Below are 17,358 nucleotides of genomic sequence, written 5' to 3'. Positions count from 1 at the left end.
ATTGATGGTGTAATGATGAATGTTGTTAGTGCATATGCTCCACAAGTTGGGTGTGCGATGGATGAGAAAGAAAAATTTTGGGGTGAGTTGGATGGAGTGGTGATGACTGTACCCAAGGGTGAGACACTGGTGATTGGAGCAGATTTCAATGGGCATGTTGGTGAAGGGAACAGAGGGGATGAGGAAGTGATGGGTAGGTATGGTGTTAAGCAAAGGAATGCAGAAGGTCAGATGGTAGTGGATTTTGCGAAAAGGATGGACATGGCTGTGTTGAATACGTATTTTAACAAGAGGGAGGAGCATAGGCTGACATACAAGAGTGGAGGAAGATGCACACAGGTGATTATATCTTATGTAGAAGGGCCAGTCTGAAGGAGATTGGAGACTGTAAAGTGGTGGCAGGGGAAAGTGTAGTTAGGCAGCATAGGATGGTGGTTTGTAGGATGACAATGGTGATCAAGAAGAGTAGGATGAGTGTGAGGGCAGCACCAAGGATCAAATGGTGGAAATTGAAAAATGGTAATTGTGAGGTGATGTTCAGGGAAGAGTTAAGACAGGCACTGGGTGGCAGTGAAGAGTTACCGAATAGCTGGGTAACTACAGCAGAGCTAGTAAGAGAGATGGCTAGAAAGGTGCTTGGTGTGACATCTGGAAAGAGGAAGGAGGACAAGGAGACCTGGTGGTGGAATGAAGAAGTACAGGGGAGTATACAGAGAAAGAGGTTGGCAAAAAAGAATTGGGATTGTCAGAGAAATGAAGAAAGTAGACAAGAGTGTAAGGAGATGAGGTGCATGGCAAAGAGAGAGAGGTGGCGAAGGCTAAGGATAAGGGGTATGATGAGTTGTATAAAAGGCTGGACACTAAGGAGGGAGAAAAGGACCTGTACCGACTGGCTAGACAGAGGGACCGAGCTAGTAAAGATGTGCAGCAGGTAAAGGTGATAAAGGATAATGAGGGAAACGTACTCACAAGCAAAGAGAGTGTGTTGAGCAGATGGAAAGAGAACTTTGAGGGGCTGATGAATGAAGAGAATGAGAGGGAGAGAAGGTTGGATGATGTGCGGATAGTGAATCATGAAGTGCAGTGGATTAGCAAGGAGGAAGTAAGGATAGCTATGAAGAGGATGAAGAATGGAAAGGCTGTTGGTCCAGATGACATACCTGTGGAAGTTTGGAGGTGTTTAGGTGAAATGGCAGTGGAGTTTTTAACAAGATTGTTTAATGAAATCTTGGAAAGTGAGAGGATGCCTGAGGAATGGAGAAAAAGTGTTTTGGTACCGATTTGTAAGAATAAGGGTGATGTGCAGTGCTGTAGTAACTACAGAGGGATTAAAGTGATCAGTCACAGCATGACGTTATGGGAAAGAGTAGTGGTAGCTAGGTTAAGAAGGGAGGTGATGATTAGTGATCAGCAGTATGGTTTCATGTCAGGAAAGAGCACTACAGATGCGATGTTTGCTTTGGGAGTGTTGATGGAGAAGTACAGAGAATGTCAGAAGGAGTTGCATTGTGTCTTTGTGGATTTGGAGAAAGCATATGACAGGGTGCCTAGAGAGGAGTTGTGGTATTGTATGAGGAAGTCAGGAGTGTCAGAGAAGTATGTAAGAGTGGTACAGGATATGTACAAGGGTAGTGTGACAGTGGTGCGGTCTGCTTTATAGAATTAGGCATATCCAAACCTCTCAACTGTACCCGATTTTGGCTCAAAATGTTGCTTTTCCCCTAATAATCTCTCCGCAAAACGGCAATTTTGGAAGAAAACATGGAGGGTTTACAATTAATAAATAACTGTAATAATCAGTTATAGATTGGACTGCAGTGGGAGTGATAGATCCGTTTAAGGTGGAGGTGGGATTACATCAAGGATCAGCTCTGAGCCCTTTCTTATTTGTAATGGTGATGAACAGGTTGACAGATGAGATCAGACAGGAGTCCCCGTGGACTATGATGTTTGCAGATGACATTGTGATCTGTAGTGAGAGTAGGGAACAGGTGGAGGAGACCCTGGAGAGGTGGAGATATGCTCTAGAGAGAAGAGGAATGAAGGTCAGCAGGACTAAGACAGAATATATGTGTGTGAATGAGAGGGAGGACAGAGGAATGGTGAGGATGCAAGGAGTAGAGGTGGCGACAGTGGATGAGTTTAAATACTTGGGATGAACAGTTCAGAGTAATGGTGAGTATGGAATAGAGGTGAAGAAGAGAGTACAGGCAGGATGGAGTGGGTGGAGAAGAGTGTCAGGAGTGATTTATGACAGACGAGTACCAGTAAGAGTGAAAGGGAAGGTCTACAAGAGGGTAGTGAGACCAGCTATGTTATATGGGTTGGAGACAGTGGCATTGACAAAAAGGCAGGAGTCAGAGCTTGACGTGGCCGAGTTGAAGATGTTAAGATTTGCACTGGGTGTGACGAGGATGGACATGATTAGGAATAAGTATATTAGAGGGTCAGCCCAGGTTGCAAGGTTTGGAGACAAAGGCAGAGAGGCAAGATTATGTTGGTTTGGACATGTGCTGAGGAGGGATGCAGAGTATATTGGGAAAAAGATGCTAAGGATGAAGCTGCCAGGTAACAGGAAAAGAGGAAGGCTGTGGTGAGAGAGGACATGCAGGTGGTTGGTGTGCAAGATGCAGAGGACAGGAAAAAATGGAAACGGTTGATCTGCTGTGGCGACCACTGATGGGAGCAGCCAAAAGAAGAAGAAGAATGTCATTAAGATTGTCAGCAGTACACATTCTGCACCCATCACACACAATTCAAAGCCGACAGATAGACTCATATATGATGAGGCACTTAAATGTAACCTTCCTAAACCCCAGACACCCCCTAGATGAAGTATACATAACAAATACCCTCAACATTCCCAAATGCACTCTTTCAAAACAACACCCACATCAACACATACAGTCACATTTCATGAACCCTCTACTTCCAAGCCAGTAAGGCAAGCCACCACACAATCCAACATTATAGTCATTGAAGACTCCATTATGAGACACATTGATGACCCTCTCACCAAGCTGAGTAAGAGAAAGAGAAAGTCACAGTCACTTGCTTATTGGGGGCTAGGATCCACCACATTACACACCCACTCAGGTCATTGGACTACAAGTACCAGTATGACTCAGTCATAGTTCATGTAGGTATAAATGACCTGAGATGTACCTCCCTAGACTATATGAAGACAGATATCATGGAGTTCTTGGAATGTGTGTCCCAGCCTGGTATGAGCCTAGCACTGAGCAGCATTTTACCTTCTCAAAGGATGATACCACAATACGAACAAAAGATGACTGACTTTAATAATTGGATTAGTTTCTGGTGTCATTCAAAGTTGGTGCAATATTGGTCAACAAATGGTCTGCACCTCTCCCCTCTAGACTTCATATATTAGCTAAAACATTGCCTTCCCCCATAGTGCCTTTTTTAGGCAATGCCAAACTGAAAGTACTTCCAACATAGCAAATCAAAACCAAGAAAATCTAAAGGTATTACTGCTCAATGCTAGGAGTCTAAACAAAAAACTCCACTCCCTAGAAGTTCTCTTCACCCTAGAGAATGCTAGGAATGAAGAAGTACAGGGGAGTATACAGAGAAAGAGGTTGGCAAAAAAGAATTGGGATTGTCAGAGAAATGAAGAAAGTAGACAAGAGTGTAAGGAGATGAGGTGCATGGCAAAGAGAGAGAGGTGGCGAAGGCTAAGGATAAGGGGTATGATGAGTTGTATAAAAGGCTGGACACTAAGGAGGGAGAAAAGGACCTGTACCGACTGGCTAGACAGAGGGACCGAGCTAGTAAAGATGTGCAGCAGGTAAAGGTGATAAAGGATAATGAGGGAAACGTACTCACAAGCAAAGAGAGTGTGTTGAGCAGATGGAAAGAGAACTTTGAGGGGCTGATGAATGAAGAGAATGAGAGGGAGAGAAGGTTGGATGATGTGCGGATAGTGAATCATGAAGTGCAGTGGATTAGCAAGGAGGAAGTAAGGATAGCTATGAAGAGGATGAAGAATGGAAAGGCTGTTGGTCCAGATGACATACCTGTGGAAGTTTGGAGGTGTTTAGGTGAAATGGCAGTGGAGTTTTTAACAAGATTTTTTAATGAAATCTTGGAAAGTGAGAGGATGCCTGAGGAATGGAGAAAAAGTGTTTTGGTACCGATTTGTAAGAATAAGGGTGATGTGCAGTGCTATAGTAACTACAGAGGGATTAAAGTGATCAGTCACAGCATGACATTATGGGAAAGAGTAGTGGTAGCTAGGTTAAGAAGGGAGGTGATGATTAGTGATCAGCAGTATGGTTTCATGTCAGGAAAGAGCACTACAGATGCGATGTTTGCTTTGGGAGTGTTGATGGAGAAGTACAGAGAATGTCAGAAGGAGTTGCATTGTGTCTTTGTGGATTTGGAGAAAGCATATGACAGGGTGCCTAGAGAGGAGTTGTGGTATTGTATGAGGAAGTCAGGAGTGTCAGAGAAGTATGTAAGAGTGGTACAGGATATGTACAAGGGTAGTGTGACAGTGGTGCGGTCTGCTTTATAGAATTAGGCATATCCAAACCTCTCAACTGTACCCGATTTTGGCTCAAAATGTTGCTTTTCCCCTAATAATCTCTCCAAAACGGCAATTTTGGAAGAAAACATGGAGGGTTTACAATTAATAAATAACTGTAATAATCAGTTATAGATTGGACTGCAGTGGGAGTGATAGATCCGTTTAAGGTGGAGGTGGGATTACATCAAGGATCAGCTCTGAGCCCTTTCTTATTTGTAATGGTGATGAACAGGTTGACAGATGAGATCAGACAGGAGTCCCCGTGGACTATGATGTTTGCAGATGACATTGTGATCTGTAGTGAGAGTAGGGAACAGGTGGAGGAGACCCTGGAGAGGTGGAGATATGCTCTAGAGAGAAGAGGAATGAAGGTCAGCAGGACTAAGACAGAATATATGTGTGTGAATGAGAGGGAGGACAGAGGAATGGTGAGGATGCAAGGAGTAGAGGTGGCGACAGTGGATGAGTTTAAATACTTGGGATGAACAGTTCAGAGTAATGGTGAGTGTGGAATAGAGGTGAAGAAGAGAGTACAGGCAGGATGGAGTGGGTGGAGAAGAGTGTCAGGAGTGATTTATGACAGACGAGTACCAGTAAGAGTGAAAGGGAAGGTCTACAAGAGGGTAGTGAGACCAGCTATGTTATATGGGTTGGAGACAGTGGCATTGACAAAAAGGCAGGAGTCAGAGCTTGACGTGGCCGAGTTGAAGATGTTAAGATTTGCACTGGGTGTGACGAGGATGGACATGATTAGGAATAAGTATATTAGAGGGTCAGCCCAGGTTGCAAGGTTTGGAGACAAAGGCAGAGAGGCAAGATTATGTTGGTTTGGACATGTGCTGAGGAGGGATGCAGAGTATACTGGGAAAAAGATGCTAAGGATGAAGCTGCCAGGTAACAGGAAAAGAGGAAGGCTGTGGTGAGAGAGGACATGCAGGTGGTTGGTGTGCAAGATGCAGAGGACAGGAAAAAATGGAAACAGTTGATCTGCTGTGGCGACCACTGATGGGAGCAGCCAAAAGAAGAAGAAGAATGTCATTAAGATTGTCAGCAGTACACATTCTGCACCCATCACACACAATTCAAAGCAGACAGATAGACTCATATATGATGAGGCACTTAAATGTAACCTTCCTAAACCCCAGACACCCCCTAGATGAAGTATACATAACAAATACCCTCAGCATTCCCAAATGCACTCTTTCAAAACAACACCCACATCAACACATACAGCCACATTTCATGAACCCTCTACTTCCAAGCCAGTAAGGCAAGCCACCACACAATCCAACATTATAGTCATTGAAGACTCCATTATGAGACACATTGATGACCCTCTCACCAAGCTGAGTAAGAGAAAGAGAAAGTCACAGTCACTTGCTTATTGGGGGCTAGGATCCACCACATTACACACCCACTCAGGTCATTGGACTACAAGTACCAGTATGACTCAGTCATAGTTCATGTAGGTATAAATGACCTGAGATGTACCTCCCTAGACTATATGAAGACAGATATCATGGAGTTCTTGGAATGTGTGTCCCAGCCTGGTATGAGCCTAGCACTGAGCAGCATTTTACCTTCTCAAAGGATGATACCACAATACGAACAAAAGATGACTGACTTTAATAATTGGATTAGTTTCTGGTGTCATTCAAAGTTGGTGCAATATTGGTCAACAAATGGTCTGCACCTCTCCCCTCTAGACTTCATATATTAGCTAAAACATTGCCTTCCCCCATAGTGCCTTTTTTAGGCAATGCCAAACTGAAAGTACTTCCAACATAGCAAATCAAAACCAAGAAAATCTAAAGGTATTACTGCTCAATGCTAGGAGTCTAAACAAAAAACTCCACTCCCTAGAAGTTCTCTTCACCCTAGAGAATGCTGATGTCTATGCAGTCACTGAGATATGGTTTAAAGCTGTGGAAAGCATACTGACAGTGCAAGGTTGTAATGCCTTCCACACATTTAGACCAGCTACTACACATACAAGGTCTAAAGGTGGAGGTATCTTGATTTACTTCAAAATTAAATATACCTCAAGGTTGGTCAAACAGGACAATGCACTTGAGCTGCTCCAATACCACTTCTTTGCAAGCTGTAGGTCCCCTTGTATGACCCAGGAAACCTGTACCATGTATTTAAACTTAATGGAAACACTCACCATCCAACCTAATACCATATTCATGGGCAACTTTAATTAATCCACTATTCACTGGGAATCCTATATGACACCAAATGTACAGGCACAGAGATTCCTGGATTTTGTATACACAAATTCCCTGGACCAGATTGTTAATACACCAACCCAGGGGTGCAACCATACTGGATCTAGTCCTCACTAATATGGAAGAGTGCTGCACCCCCCCCCCCATTCACAGAAACCCTGTACAAGCATATTAACAGCTGCATGTAGGCAGCTGTACATACCATGAAGAAGTACAGAACTGACTCAAAAAAACAAGCCACTGTGATGGAATTACAAAATTAATAGACTGTGTGACAGAAGGAAGAAAATCCTGGCAAAAATTAGGAGGTGCAGCACCCAGCAGGATAAAAACACTCTCATCAAACTAAACAAATAAATCAGAGGACAAATAAAGTCTACCAAAGCCAAATTTGAGATAAATTTGGCACCCAAGCCAAGGACACCTACAAGGCGTTCTTTAGCTACATCCACAACCTCAAAGGCAATACACAGTTGTATGCAGAGCTCATTGTAAATAGAGCCACTTGTACTGAACCAGAAGATATAGCAAACCTACCAGCCAATAAATTCAACTCCAACTTTATGCCTCTCTCCCTCAAACGTCCCTCAGGATATACCATCAAGTATAACTTCCCCTGCTATTGCTAGGGAACAGGTCTTTAATGCTCTCTCTAAAGGCTAAGACCACTGCATCAATGGGCTCAGACAAATTCCCAAGATGCCTTCTAAATAACATGAAACATGACCTATCAGGCCCTGTGGAATTGATATTTAACTGTGGCATCCAAACAGGCTTTGTGTCTCATGAATGGAGAACAGCAACAGTCATTCCATCGCACAAAGGTGGGCCATCTACACACCCAGAAAACTATAGACCCATACGTCTCACTAGTCTTATATGCAAAGCCGTGGAAAGAATTATCATGGAAATGATCAATAATGATATAGTAAACCTCCAGGCACTGGACCCAACCCACTTTGATTTTGTCAAGGGCAGGTCATGTCTACACAAACTAGTGAAGTTCTATGAAAAACTCACCAAAGCAATGAAGGAAAGCAAAATGGTTCACACCACCTACCTTGACCTGGCTAAGGCATTTAACACAATACCCCACTCGAGCATTGTTGACAAACTCAAGAGGTTAGGTACAAACCAGTATGTCACCCAGTGGATAGCCAGCTGGCTCACAGACAGGATCCAGGAAGTTAGTAACGGGGAGTCCAACTCTACAAAGCAGCCACTCACAAGTGGAATCCCTCAAGGATCAGTCCTCGAACTGGCTTTTTGGTATTTACTTCTCTGAAGTCATGGCCAATGTCAGTGGTCTCTGGCTGACTAAATTTGCAGATGATTGCAAATTAGGGTCTGTCATTGAATCCCGCACTGACACAAATGTTCTCCAAGAAGGGCTGACACAGACAAACAACTGGTGTCAGAGCCATGGACTAAAGCTAAATGCCAAGAAATGCACAGTAGTATCCTTTGGGAAGTCATCCACCCCTGGTAACTATCACATTGACAGCACACCCCTTAGAGTTGACCCAATAGTTAGGGATTTAGTGACACTCATAGACAGTAATCTAGCCTTTGAACATCACGTGTCTACAGTAATGAGGAAATCATTCTGTATTGCACAACTTATAAACAAAGGTATGGCATCTAGGTCCAAGGAAGGCATTGCTCCACTGTATTTGGCATTAATCAGACCTATCACTGAGCACAGTGCCCCCTTTGGTATGTACCTAACCAGGTATATCCAACAGTTGAAATGTCCACAGAGGTTCCTCACTAAAAAAATACAGGGCATAAGTAACATGTGCTATGCAGACCACCTCAAGGCCCTATCACTGTATTCTGTCTCCTACAGATTGTTGAGGGGTGATCTGTGCCTGGCATACAGGGCATTGTCAGACCCAACTCTGATGGACTTCCTGCATATCCACAAAACAGCACCAGAATTACCCATTCTATAGATTTAAACCTTGCCTGTCATATAAATATGACCTGCTGGAGATACAGGTATGTATTCCAGAGACTACACCTTCTCTGGAACAGGCTCTCCATCCATGTGAAGAAGGGTTTCTCCCCTAACCCAATTCAAGTTCGACTTGGACAGTTGGATGGGAAATAGGGAATTCATTCCTGGTTTGGCACCTATGTCTCTAATGGACAGAGACAACCTGTAAATGCTTTATTTCCCATGCCTCTGCTTGTAAATGTTTCATCTCCCAAGTCCCTGCTTACACTTACCAAAGGTACCAGAACTTGTCAGATATTTGGGATGCATGGCTAGGCTTAAAAAGGCCCTTGTCGTCGTTAGCCTGATAAATACCTATGACTATGAATACCTATGACATAAATAACTATGAATCTATAAGATGTAGGACAGTCCCTGCAGATCTTTTTAGCTGAACTCAAACATTTTAGACTTTTTAGGCTGCAGTCCATTAAAGCTGTTTTGAAAGTTTGACTCAAAGAAAGTAATGATATGTGGAAAGAATGAGTTTGTGAAAGTAAATGTCATGTGCTTTTTCAGAATGAGATTTTGGCATAACAACACCAAACCTGACATATTTCACTGGAAGCAAAGAAGAAAGTTAGCTAGCCATTTTGTACTGAACAAGTTATGGGCAGTTTGCTGAATTGCTTATGGAATGAATAAATTCATTACAATCTAGGATTCACCTTTGCCTCAAGATACAGTAACCTTTGCCTTAATAATATAGTAAGTTTGGGGTGCATGAGAGCGTAGCTGCTTGACTGCACAGAAAAAAAAATGACAACAGACATCATGTTGATACCATTTTTTTTCCAGAAGGCATGGCTTTTGATTGCATCGCATTAGATTTTGTGACATGGATCTAAGAAGACAGTAGTAAGCTGAAATTTATTTGCTATGGCAGACCATTTACTGCATGGTTTCCTATAAAAGTAAAGCCAAACAGCCAGACCAGCACAGTTGGAGAAGGAAAAGACTTTATTAAAAAGTCAAAGACACAGCCCACAGACCGGTTTCGGCACTAAGCCTTTATCAAGACTAGGGGGGTTTTCACCTGTCTTAAATGAATATTTATGATTTGCCTATGGTGATTGGTTAGCCATGAATATGTTACCCTATAAAAGGGTTATTTTTCACAGTCTGTATGTACATTGACAAAGGCTTAGGGCCGAAACCGGTATGTGGGCTGTGTTTTTGACTTTTTAATAAAGTCTTTTTTCCTTCTCCAACTGTGCTGGTCTGGTTGTTGGGTTTTGCTGTTTAGCAGAGTCTTCAGTGTCTTCCTATAAAAGTATACAATATCGATTGATGGAAAGCACCTCAGGATAAAGATCAAATACCTTACTATCCAGCAAGATATCTAAGATATTCATACTGTGAGTGCTTTTACATGGCACCACTCACATAGCCAGCATTCATCCTTCCTGTCCTGCAACTGGTGAAACTGCATATTCAAAGCAGTAATTGGCTTCTCTACAGGTAGTCAAGATTAAATTTCTTGAGCTTCATTTGCCCGTAGAAAAAAACATTGAAAGAATGTCAAGTGCTGTTTCCCATAGGAAATCATTGCCAGTGAGATTTCTTGGTGTGCCCTGACCGTGATTCACTTCTTTTGAGAAATTCCTCTGTTCATGGAGTTAGTATGTATAAGTTTGGGGCGGGGGGTTGAAAGGAGGCTTGCCCCTTACAAAAATTGCTCAAAGTTAATTTTTTATGTGTTCAAGCATTATTTTTTATTACTTTGGATCACTGTTTTTGTAGAAGTCGCAGTGGTGCAGCGGTTAACATTGTCGCCTCACACCAAGAGGTTCTCTGGTTTGGTTCTTGGCTGGGGTGCCTTCTGTGTGGAGTTTGATTATTCTCCCTGCATTTGCATGGGTTTCCTCTGGATAGTCTGGTTTCCTCTCACAATCCAAAGACATGTATCTGGAGTATTTCTTCCTAGGCCTCCGCTGAAAATAAGATGTGTTCTAGTTGGATTTTCCCAGTCAACAAATATTAAATAAATAATTCAAAGTAGAACAGCAGTATTTAGAACATTTTTCTGTTCTTCACTATTCTCTGTAAAAGGTACTTCCTGCTTATAAGGCACAGTGTGTATTTAATATGCACAAGTCAACAGACTTGGAGGAAGAAGTCAGAAAACACAGTTACACACTTGGGAAAAAGGACAAGATTTCCGAGATTCTTTCAAGAGCTTTGTAAAAAAATGTAGTGCTTAAACTTGTATGGGTATTTTCAGATATAGTCTTGTGTAATTAAAAGGAACTTAGCAGTATTAGATGTACTTCATTAAGGAGTTGTGCAGACTTCAAACATACTGTGACTTTAATTAAAAAACACATTGCTCCGAACATGTTTAGTACCATAAGAGTATATGTTACATTTGATGGCATGACTGTTTTACATTAAAATAAGTAAATATATCTTTGTCTGCATTATACATCTCTAGTATATAAACAATTTAAAGTTTAAATGTATTAAAACACACAAGTCCATTCTATAAATGTAAAAAGGCAGTTGTGTGCGTGGCACAGACATATATTACTGCACATCAGCTATTATAATGACTTCCTGAGGTGTGCAGTAACTTATGCAAGAGAAACTTCATCTCAAGAGTTATATATTTTATGTAGCTATACAGTTCCTAAACTAGAATAAATATGGACGGTATCTTTTTGTGTTTCTTCACTAGGAAAATGTTGAAGGACCAAGATGTGATGTTTGTCGTCCTGGCTCATTTTACCTGGACCCAGAAAATCCCAAAGGATGTACAAGCTGTTTTTGCTTCAGGAGAACTAATCAGTGTCATAGCACAGACAAGTACAGAACAAAGGTATGGTTTATAGCATTCTCTTGTCTTGTGTAGCATAACCACTCAGTGTCTCAGCACAGATAAAAACAAACATATGCTTATATCTTTTTCATAGTTACTTCAGTCATACATCAGTGCTGGTTAGTCCAAACAAAAAAAATGTACTTGTACATTTAAGAATGTATTATAGAAGAGCACTGTAAACTGATACTCTTAACTGCATCCAGTTTAATGTATCACTTTCTTGGTAAAAGCTTATTTATTTTAGTAATCAGTATCTAATGCCAATTTATATTTTAGTATTTGTTCAAATTACTGAAACCCCTTTGTGATGGGTTTCATGTATAGCAGGATCTCCTACTATTCAGGGATCAACCAACTCATTTGATTATGTCCTTGTGGGAAGTACTGATTAGATTTGTCATCTACCCTTTTCAGTCAGCCTGTCCACTTTGCAGCATAAGTTTATGCAGTCGCTAGACTGGAAATGCTAATTTCCATTAGGAAGGGGGGAGGCAACATTCTGGTTTTGTGCCAGCACTGTCTAGAAAACATGGCACTTGTAAAGTTAATTGTTTTAACTCTTGCAAATGGTGTCTTGAGGACAGAACACTGTGCTGCCTTTGTGAACTTCCTAGGGAGTTGCATAGTGATCAGTTGTCATCAGTGTGGACCTACAATTTTAGAGCCTTATCTTGTGCCCTGTTGTGCAGTATCAGATTGATCTGGAACAAGCTGAGAATTATTTCTTTCTTGTTATGTGGTACTAATTTGTCACTGGTTACCAAAATGTGCTTGAATGAAAAAATTAGTCCTTATCTGGTTGCTGCAGTACCACTGTGATTCTGGCTAGTTAAAAGTAACAGACAGGGCATTACCGGTGGAAGAGTGAATGTTTTAGAATACAGTTTTGAGATGACTCATAGTAACAATGAGCAACCGTATCTTTTGAGTATGCCCTTGCAGGAACAACTAACTTGATTTCTCCTCGTCTACCATCTCCTTTATTATTCGGAGACCTTTGTACATGAGTTCATAGATTTCCTTGACAACATAGTGCTAAGATCCAAGATGGATTGTGGCAAGAGATTTTGATACCAAGGTCAATGATAATTCTGATAGACTTGTCTGGGAATCACTGAGATTATAGAGATAGGACTTTTCTCAGGAGGTTTCCTCTACCACTTCTATAAGCGGTCATACTCAAGACTTAATTTTTTTATGCTGGATATGGTTCTATTTGAAGTGATTGTAAAGCTGGTCCCTTTGACTAATGATGATGAGGTTCCCTTCTGTCTTTGGTTACCTCCAGTTAGGTCACCTGAAAGTGAGCTCAGTTTGGAGATTTGAGAATTAGCTCATGTACATCATGCAGTTTCCTTTTTGAACTGCCACCTGGCAGAATGCTCTGCTGGTGATCACAATGCAGAAGTTGCTTTCTATAGTTCAGCTATCTTTGCATGGGATTAAATCATCTTTTTTTGTGACCATCCCATCCCTACTTAAATATTCTTCCAACTTATCTTTTTTTCCATTTATTCATTTTAATACCTTAGATTCAATGAAGCCCAGTGTACTGTTGGGTTCAGTAAACCCAAACCCTCACCTTCATATCCATATATATTTAGCATTACTCCTTTAACTCAATTTAATCTAGATCCCCATATAAATCGAAAGATTATTTCAAAAAAATTGCTTCACCATTTCTCTTGGTATCATATTTTCCCCATCCATAGTGTATTAATTAAATGTACTTTCTTCTTAAAAGCCAATCTATACCTGCTCCACATAAAACTAACTCCTTTTAATTCTCAAAAAATGTTCTCTCTCAAAAAATGTTCTCCCATTGTTCATTTAATAAAGAAAATTCACCAAAATCAATTTCTTATATTGATATCTTTTTTTCTTCTTCCAATTTGTATTCCTCCCAACCGTTTCTCATCTCCAGAACCCTCACATTTTTCCTTATTCATTATTAATCCAACGTCTTGCAATTTTTTATGTAGTATATAATTACCTCTTTCATTTCCACTCTATTTTTAGCCATTGATATTATAACATCTGCAGAAATACCATTTTCCTGTGCATATCTATTTTTACCCATGTCTTCATTTATCTCTCTTACTACAGAATTCATGACTATTACAAACAAAATTCTACTCATTGGATATCCTTGTTTTAAACCTCTGTTCATTTCAACTTCTTCACTTAGACAACCAGCCATCTACTAAGATTCTAATCTTAGTATTTTTATATACGGACTTGCATATTTTTTTATTTGCCTACTACAATTATAGTCTTCCATTATTTGACATTAAATTTCATGCTGTATTGAATCAACCACTTTATTTATATCAGCCACCATTAATTTTACTTCTTTTTTTATTTTTTGATATAATCCACCATTTCCCTAATTATTATTAATAATTTTTGGTTTCTGTTTCCTTTAATGTCATAAATGCCTTCTTCCATAATGTAATTCAGTTTATGTTCTAATCTTTTTTGTATTATCTTTATAAATAACTTATAATCACTATTGTTTAACATTACTGGCTTCCACATTTTATTTCATTCTTCTCTCCTTTTTTCCATATAAATCTCATGACCCCCCCTATATATTTCTGCATAACAAATACCATCATTTAACTATATTTCTACCAAAATGACTTTCTGCCATTTTATCAAATTCTTATACATTACAAATCCTGTACAATTTAGTCCTTCTGCTGAATTTATGTTTGCTTCCTTTATTATCTTCTCTAAATCCTTAATTGTAATTTATTTTCCCATTTCATTATTCATATCTTCTGCTAATTTCTTCATCCTCCAGTTTTTTCTTTCTCCTTTTTCGCCATCTCTTTAACATACTGGACTACAATATATATAATATTCCTTTGTTCTCTTTCAGCTTCTCTGTCATTATTTGTTATTTCTGTCATTATGGCACCATCTTCTTTTCCTTTTTTACTCAAATATGGCAACACATCTTTTTCCTTCTAAAAATATTGTGTTTATACAGTAAAGTTTTAATTTGATAAATCTCTTCTTCTTCTTTTCTGAAATATTTTCTTTCATTTCTGTCCAGATTGCATAAAACAGATTTTTGTGTTTCTTCATATTCCTTTTATCTGTTTGTCTTTTTCTATATTCCCAAATTAAGTCCATTTTTATGTTTCTCTTTGTATATTGTACATCATTCTGACCAATTACTATAAAAATCTCTCAGTCAAATGAGCTTTCCATAACATTATTATATATTTTCTACCTTTCTCATGCCACTCATCTTCTATCACCATTTTTATAGTTTTAGATATCAAAAATATAATATATTTCTGTTTTCAATTTTCCTATTCAATATGTACTTATTTTAAGCTTCATAACTCTAACTTCCCACATTTTATTATTTCTTCCATTATTTTCTTATCTGATCTCTCTCTTTGATTTTTAGATCTTAAGTCACATTTAAAATCTCTTGTTATTATTATGTCCATGTTTACTATAACACATGTGATGCCTCCACTCTAGGCCAGTGCACAGTTTCCCTTAAGAGCATACAGGGAACACACTCCCCGGGATGTGGGCTTCTCTCTCTCTGTCTCTCCCCAGGTCTCCAGTAAGGCTCCCTACTGGAAAAGCTTCAGAGTTAAGTCCTCAGCCGAATGCCCAAGCCAAGTCCTCCATCACTCTCTCTCTGTGAAACCAGTGCTTCATGTCCCTGCCCAAGTAGCTGACACCCACACTGTTTGAGATTTAGTTTTCAAACACACACACACACACACACACACACACACACACACACACACACACACACACACACACACACACACACACACACACACACACACACACACACACACACACACACACACACACACACACACACACACACACACACACACACATATACACACAGAGCTGGGAAAAACTGACACAGATTACCTGCTCTACCAACTTTGCCCAGACTATAAGATAGATTCAGTGCCACAAGTCAGTTACTATAAGGCTCTTAAAAGGGTATATAGTTAATATTAATACATACATATTTGCAAATACTCTCAATACTTACATATTTTCTAGAAAGGACCAGCAACAATGAAAAGTTTAAATATATTTAATAATAAATAGTAAAAGAACATGAAAGTAGTAAATATTTACAGTAAACACCACAGTTTCAGTCACAGGAAATATTGAAAATAACACAATAGGAAAGAGTCACAGAGTTACAGAAAAAAATGCTTAACTATTCTCACTATATTTTCCTGACTAATCAAAAGAATTACTGTTCCAGCATACTGAATACAGCAAGGCAAGATAATGTGGGTGAGTGTCCTTGTTGTCAGATCCAAGACAGAATACAGAATGCTGAGAGCAATCTCCTGCTAATACCTAAATGTTAGTTCTGGCTTACAGAATGACATTACACTCATCTGGTCATTTGACTCAGTTTCCCATGCTATCACCAACACTAGAAGCAGCCAGGATTTTAGCACCTGCATGTCAATAATACACACACAAGAGCATTGCTCAGATGTGGTGCAGTTGCTGTAAGTCATAAATCCATAAAACCATTCCACTCTTCCTACAGGAACTAAAACCTATTCTCTAGCACAGACATTGCATCTCTGGCTCCATTGAAAACTATGGAATAACATCTTTATGGCTTAATCCATAAAGTAATTTAATTTCAGATAGTTTTTAAAGTTTCAGATTAACCTCTTCTCTTACAGTCATGTGTTAAACTTACATATTTAATTCAGTTACAGTTATTACATGTACATTATTACATTTTAACAGAAGCAAACCTCACAAATACATTTTCAGCACAAGCATCTGTAGAAATCAGTTTGATATACACATGACATATAATTTTCTACAAAATTCCAGCTAGCTGTACTGGCATATGTTACACATCCACTGCCCCTGTTCTCCTGGCATGGCTGGCAGTACCTCCTATCGTCACAACATAGTTCAGCATTTCTTGAAATAATTTCTCTCTTTTTTTACTTATTACCAAAGCGTATACTGCTGTAAGTCTATAAACTTTCCCTTTCCACCTAAAGTCAACTACTGTTAATCTTCCTAATTTAACTAAAGCATTAGCCAAAATCTTTATTCACATCCTTTATAATATAGCTATCCTTGAACAAGTCTCTGTACCCAAATTCCATATTATACCTCCAATCTGTAAAGTCTCTGTTTTCTTTCCTCTTTATTTAAACTCCTAACATCATCTAATACTAGTAAAGCTGCTTCACACATATTAGACCATTCTAATAGCTCAATCATTCTTACTACATTATTTGTACTATTAACAGTGGTAGATAAAAATCTAAGGTTATTTGCTTTCCTTCTCCTTAATTTGAAATAAATTATGTATTTATCCATTTCCTTTCTTTTTTACTTTCAAACTACATCCTGAAATTTTCTTTTTCTGTTTTTAACCCTTTTTCCACCAGAACTTTTTTTTACCATTTTTTTCAATCTGTATCTTCTCCATCACTAACTTCTGATCCACTTTCCTTCTCTCCTCTTCCTCTTTTTTGTGTATTAATCACACTTTCTTCATGTATACTGATGTCATTACTCTCTCCTTTCTCTTCTTGTTGTTCATCTTGTTGCACTTGCTCTTTATTATGTGTCTCTTCTCTAATCTGTCCCTCTATATTAAATTCAGAATCTTTCTCTTTCTCATAATCCATCAATAAATGCCCTATTTGTTTGCATTTATAAGATTTCTTTTCACATTTTCTAGTATCATGACCAGCCTCCCCACTTAAAT

The 17,358-nt window shown here is 39.4% G+C and overlaps 1 protein-coding gene across 3 annotated transcripts in view; it reads left to right on the top strand.

Annotated features, from left to right (window-relative positions):
• The window catches only part of LAMA3 (laminin subunit alpha 3), a 2,187,360-nt gene that overhangs the window by 1,601,674 nt on the left and 568,328 nt on the right, over positions 1–17,358 (top strand). For all 3 annotated transcript variants that reach the window (XM_044065357.1, XM_044065355.1, XM_044065356.1), the window contains exon 36: positions 11,460–11,600. In XM_044065357.1, the coding sequence (XP_043921292.1) occupies positions 11,460–11,600 (141 nt within the window). The remainder of the gene's footprint in view (positions 1–11,459; positions 11,601–17,358) is intronic.

The sequence above is a fragment of the Protopterus annectens genome, chromosome 3.part0 (genome assembly GCF_019279795.1).
Source record: "Protopterus annectens isolate FY-2018-M chromosome 3.part0, PAN1.0, whole genome shotgun sequence".
NCBI lineage: Eukaryota > Metazoa > Chordata > Ceratodontiformes > Protopteridae > Protopterus > Protopterus annectens.
This window is presented reverse-complemented; position numbering and strand designations above follow the sequence as displayed.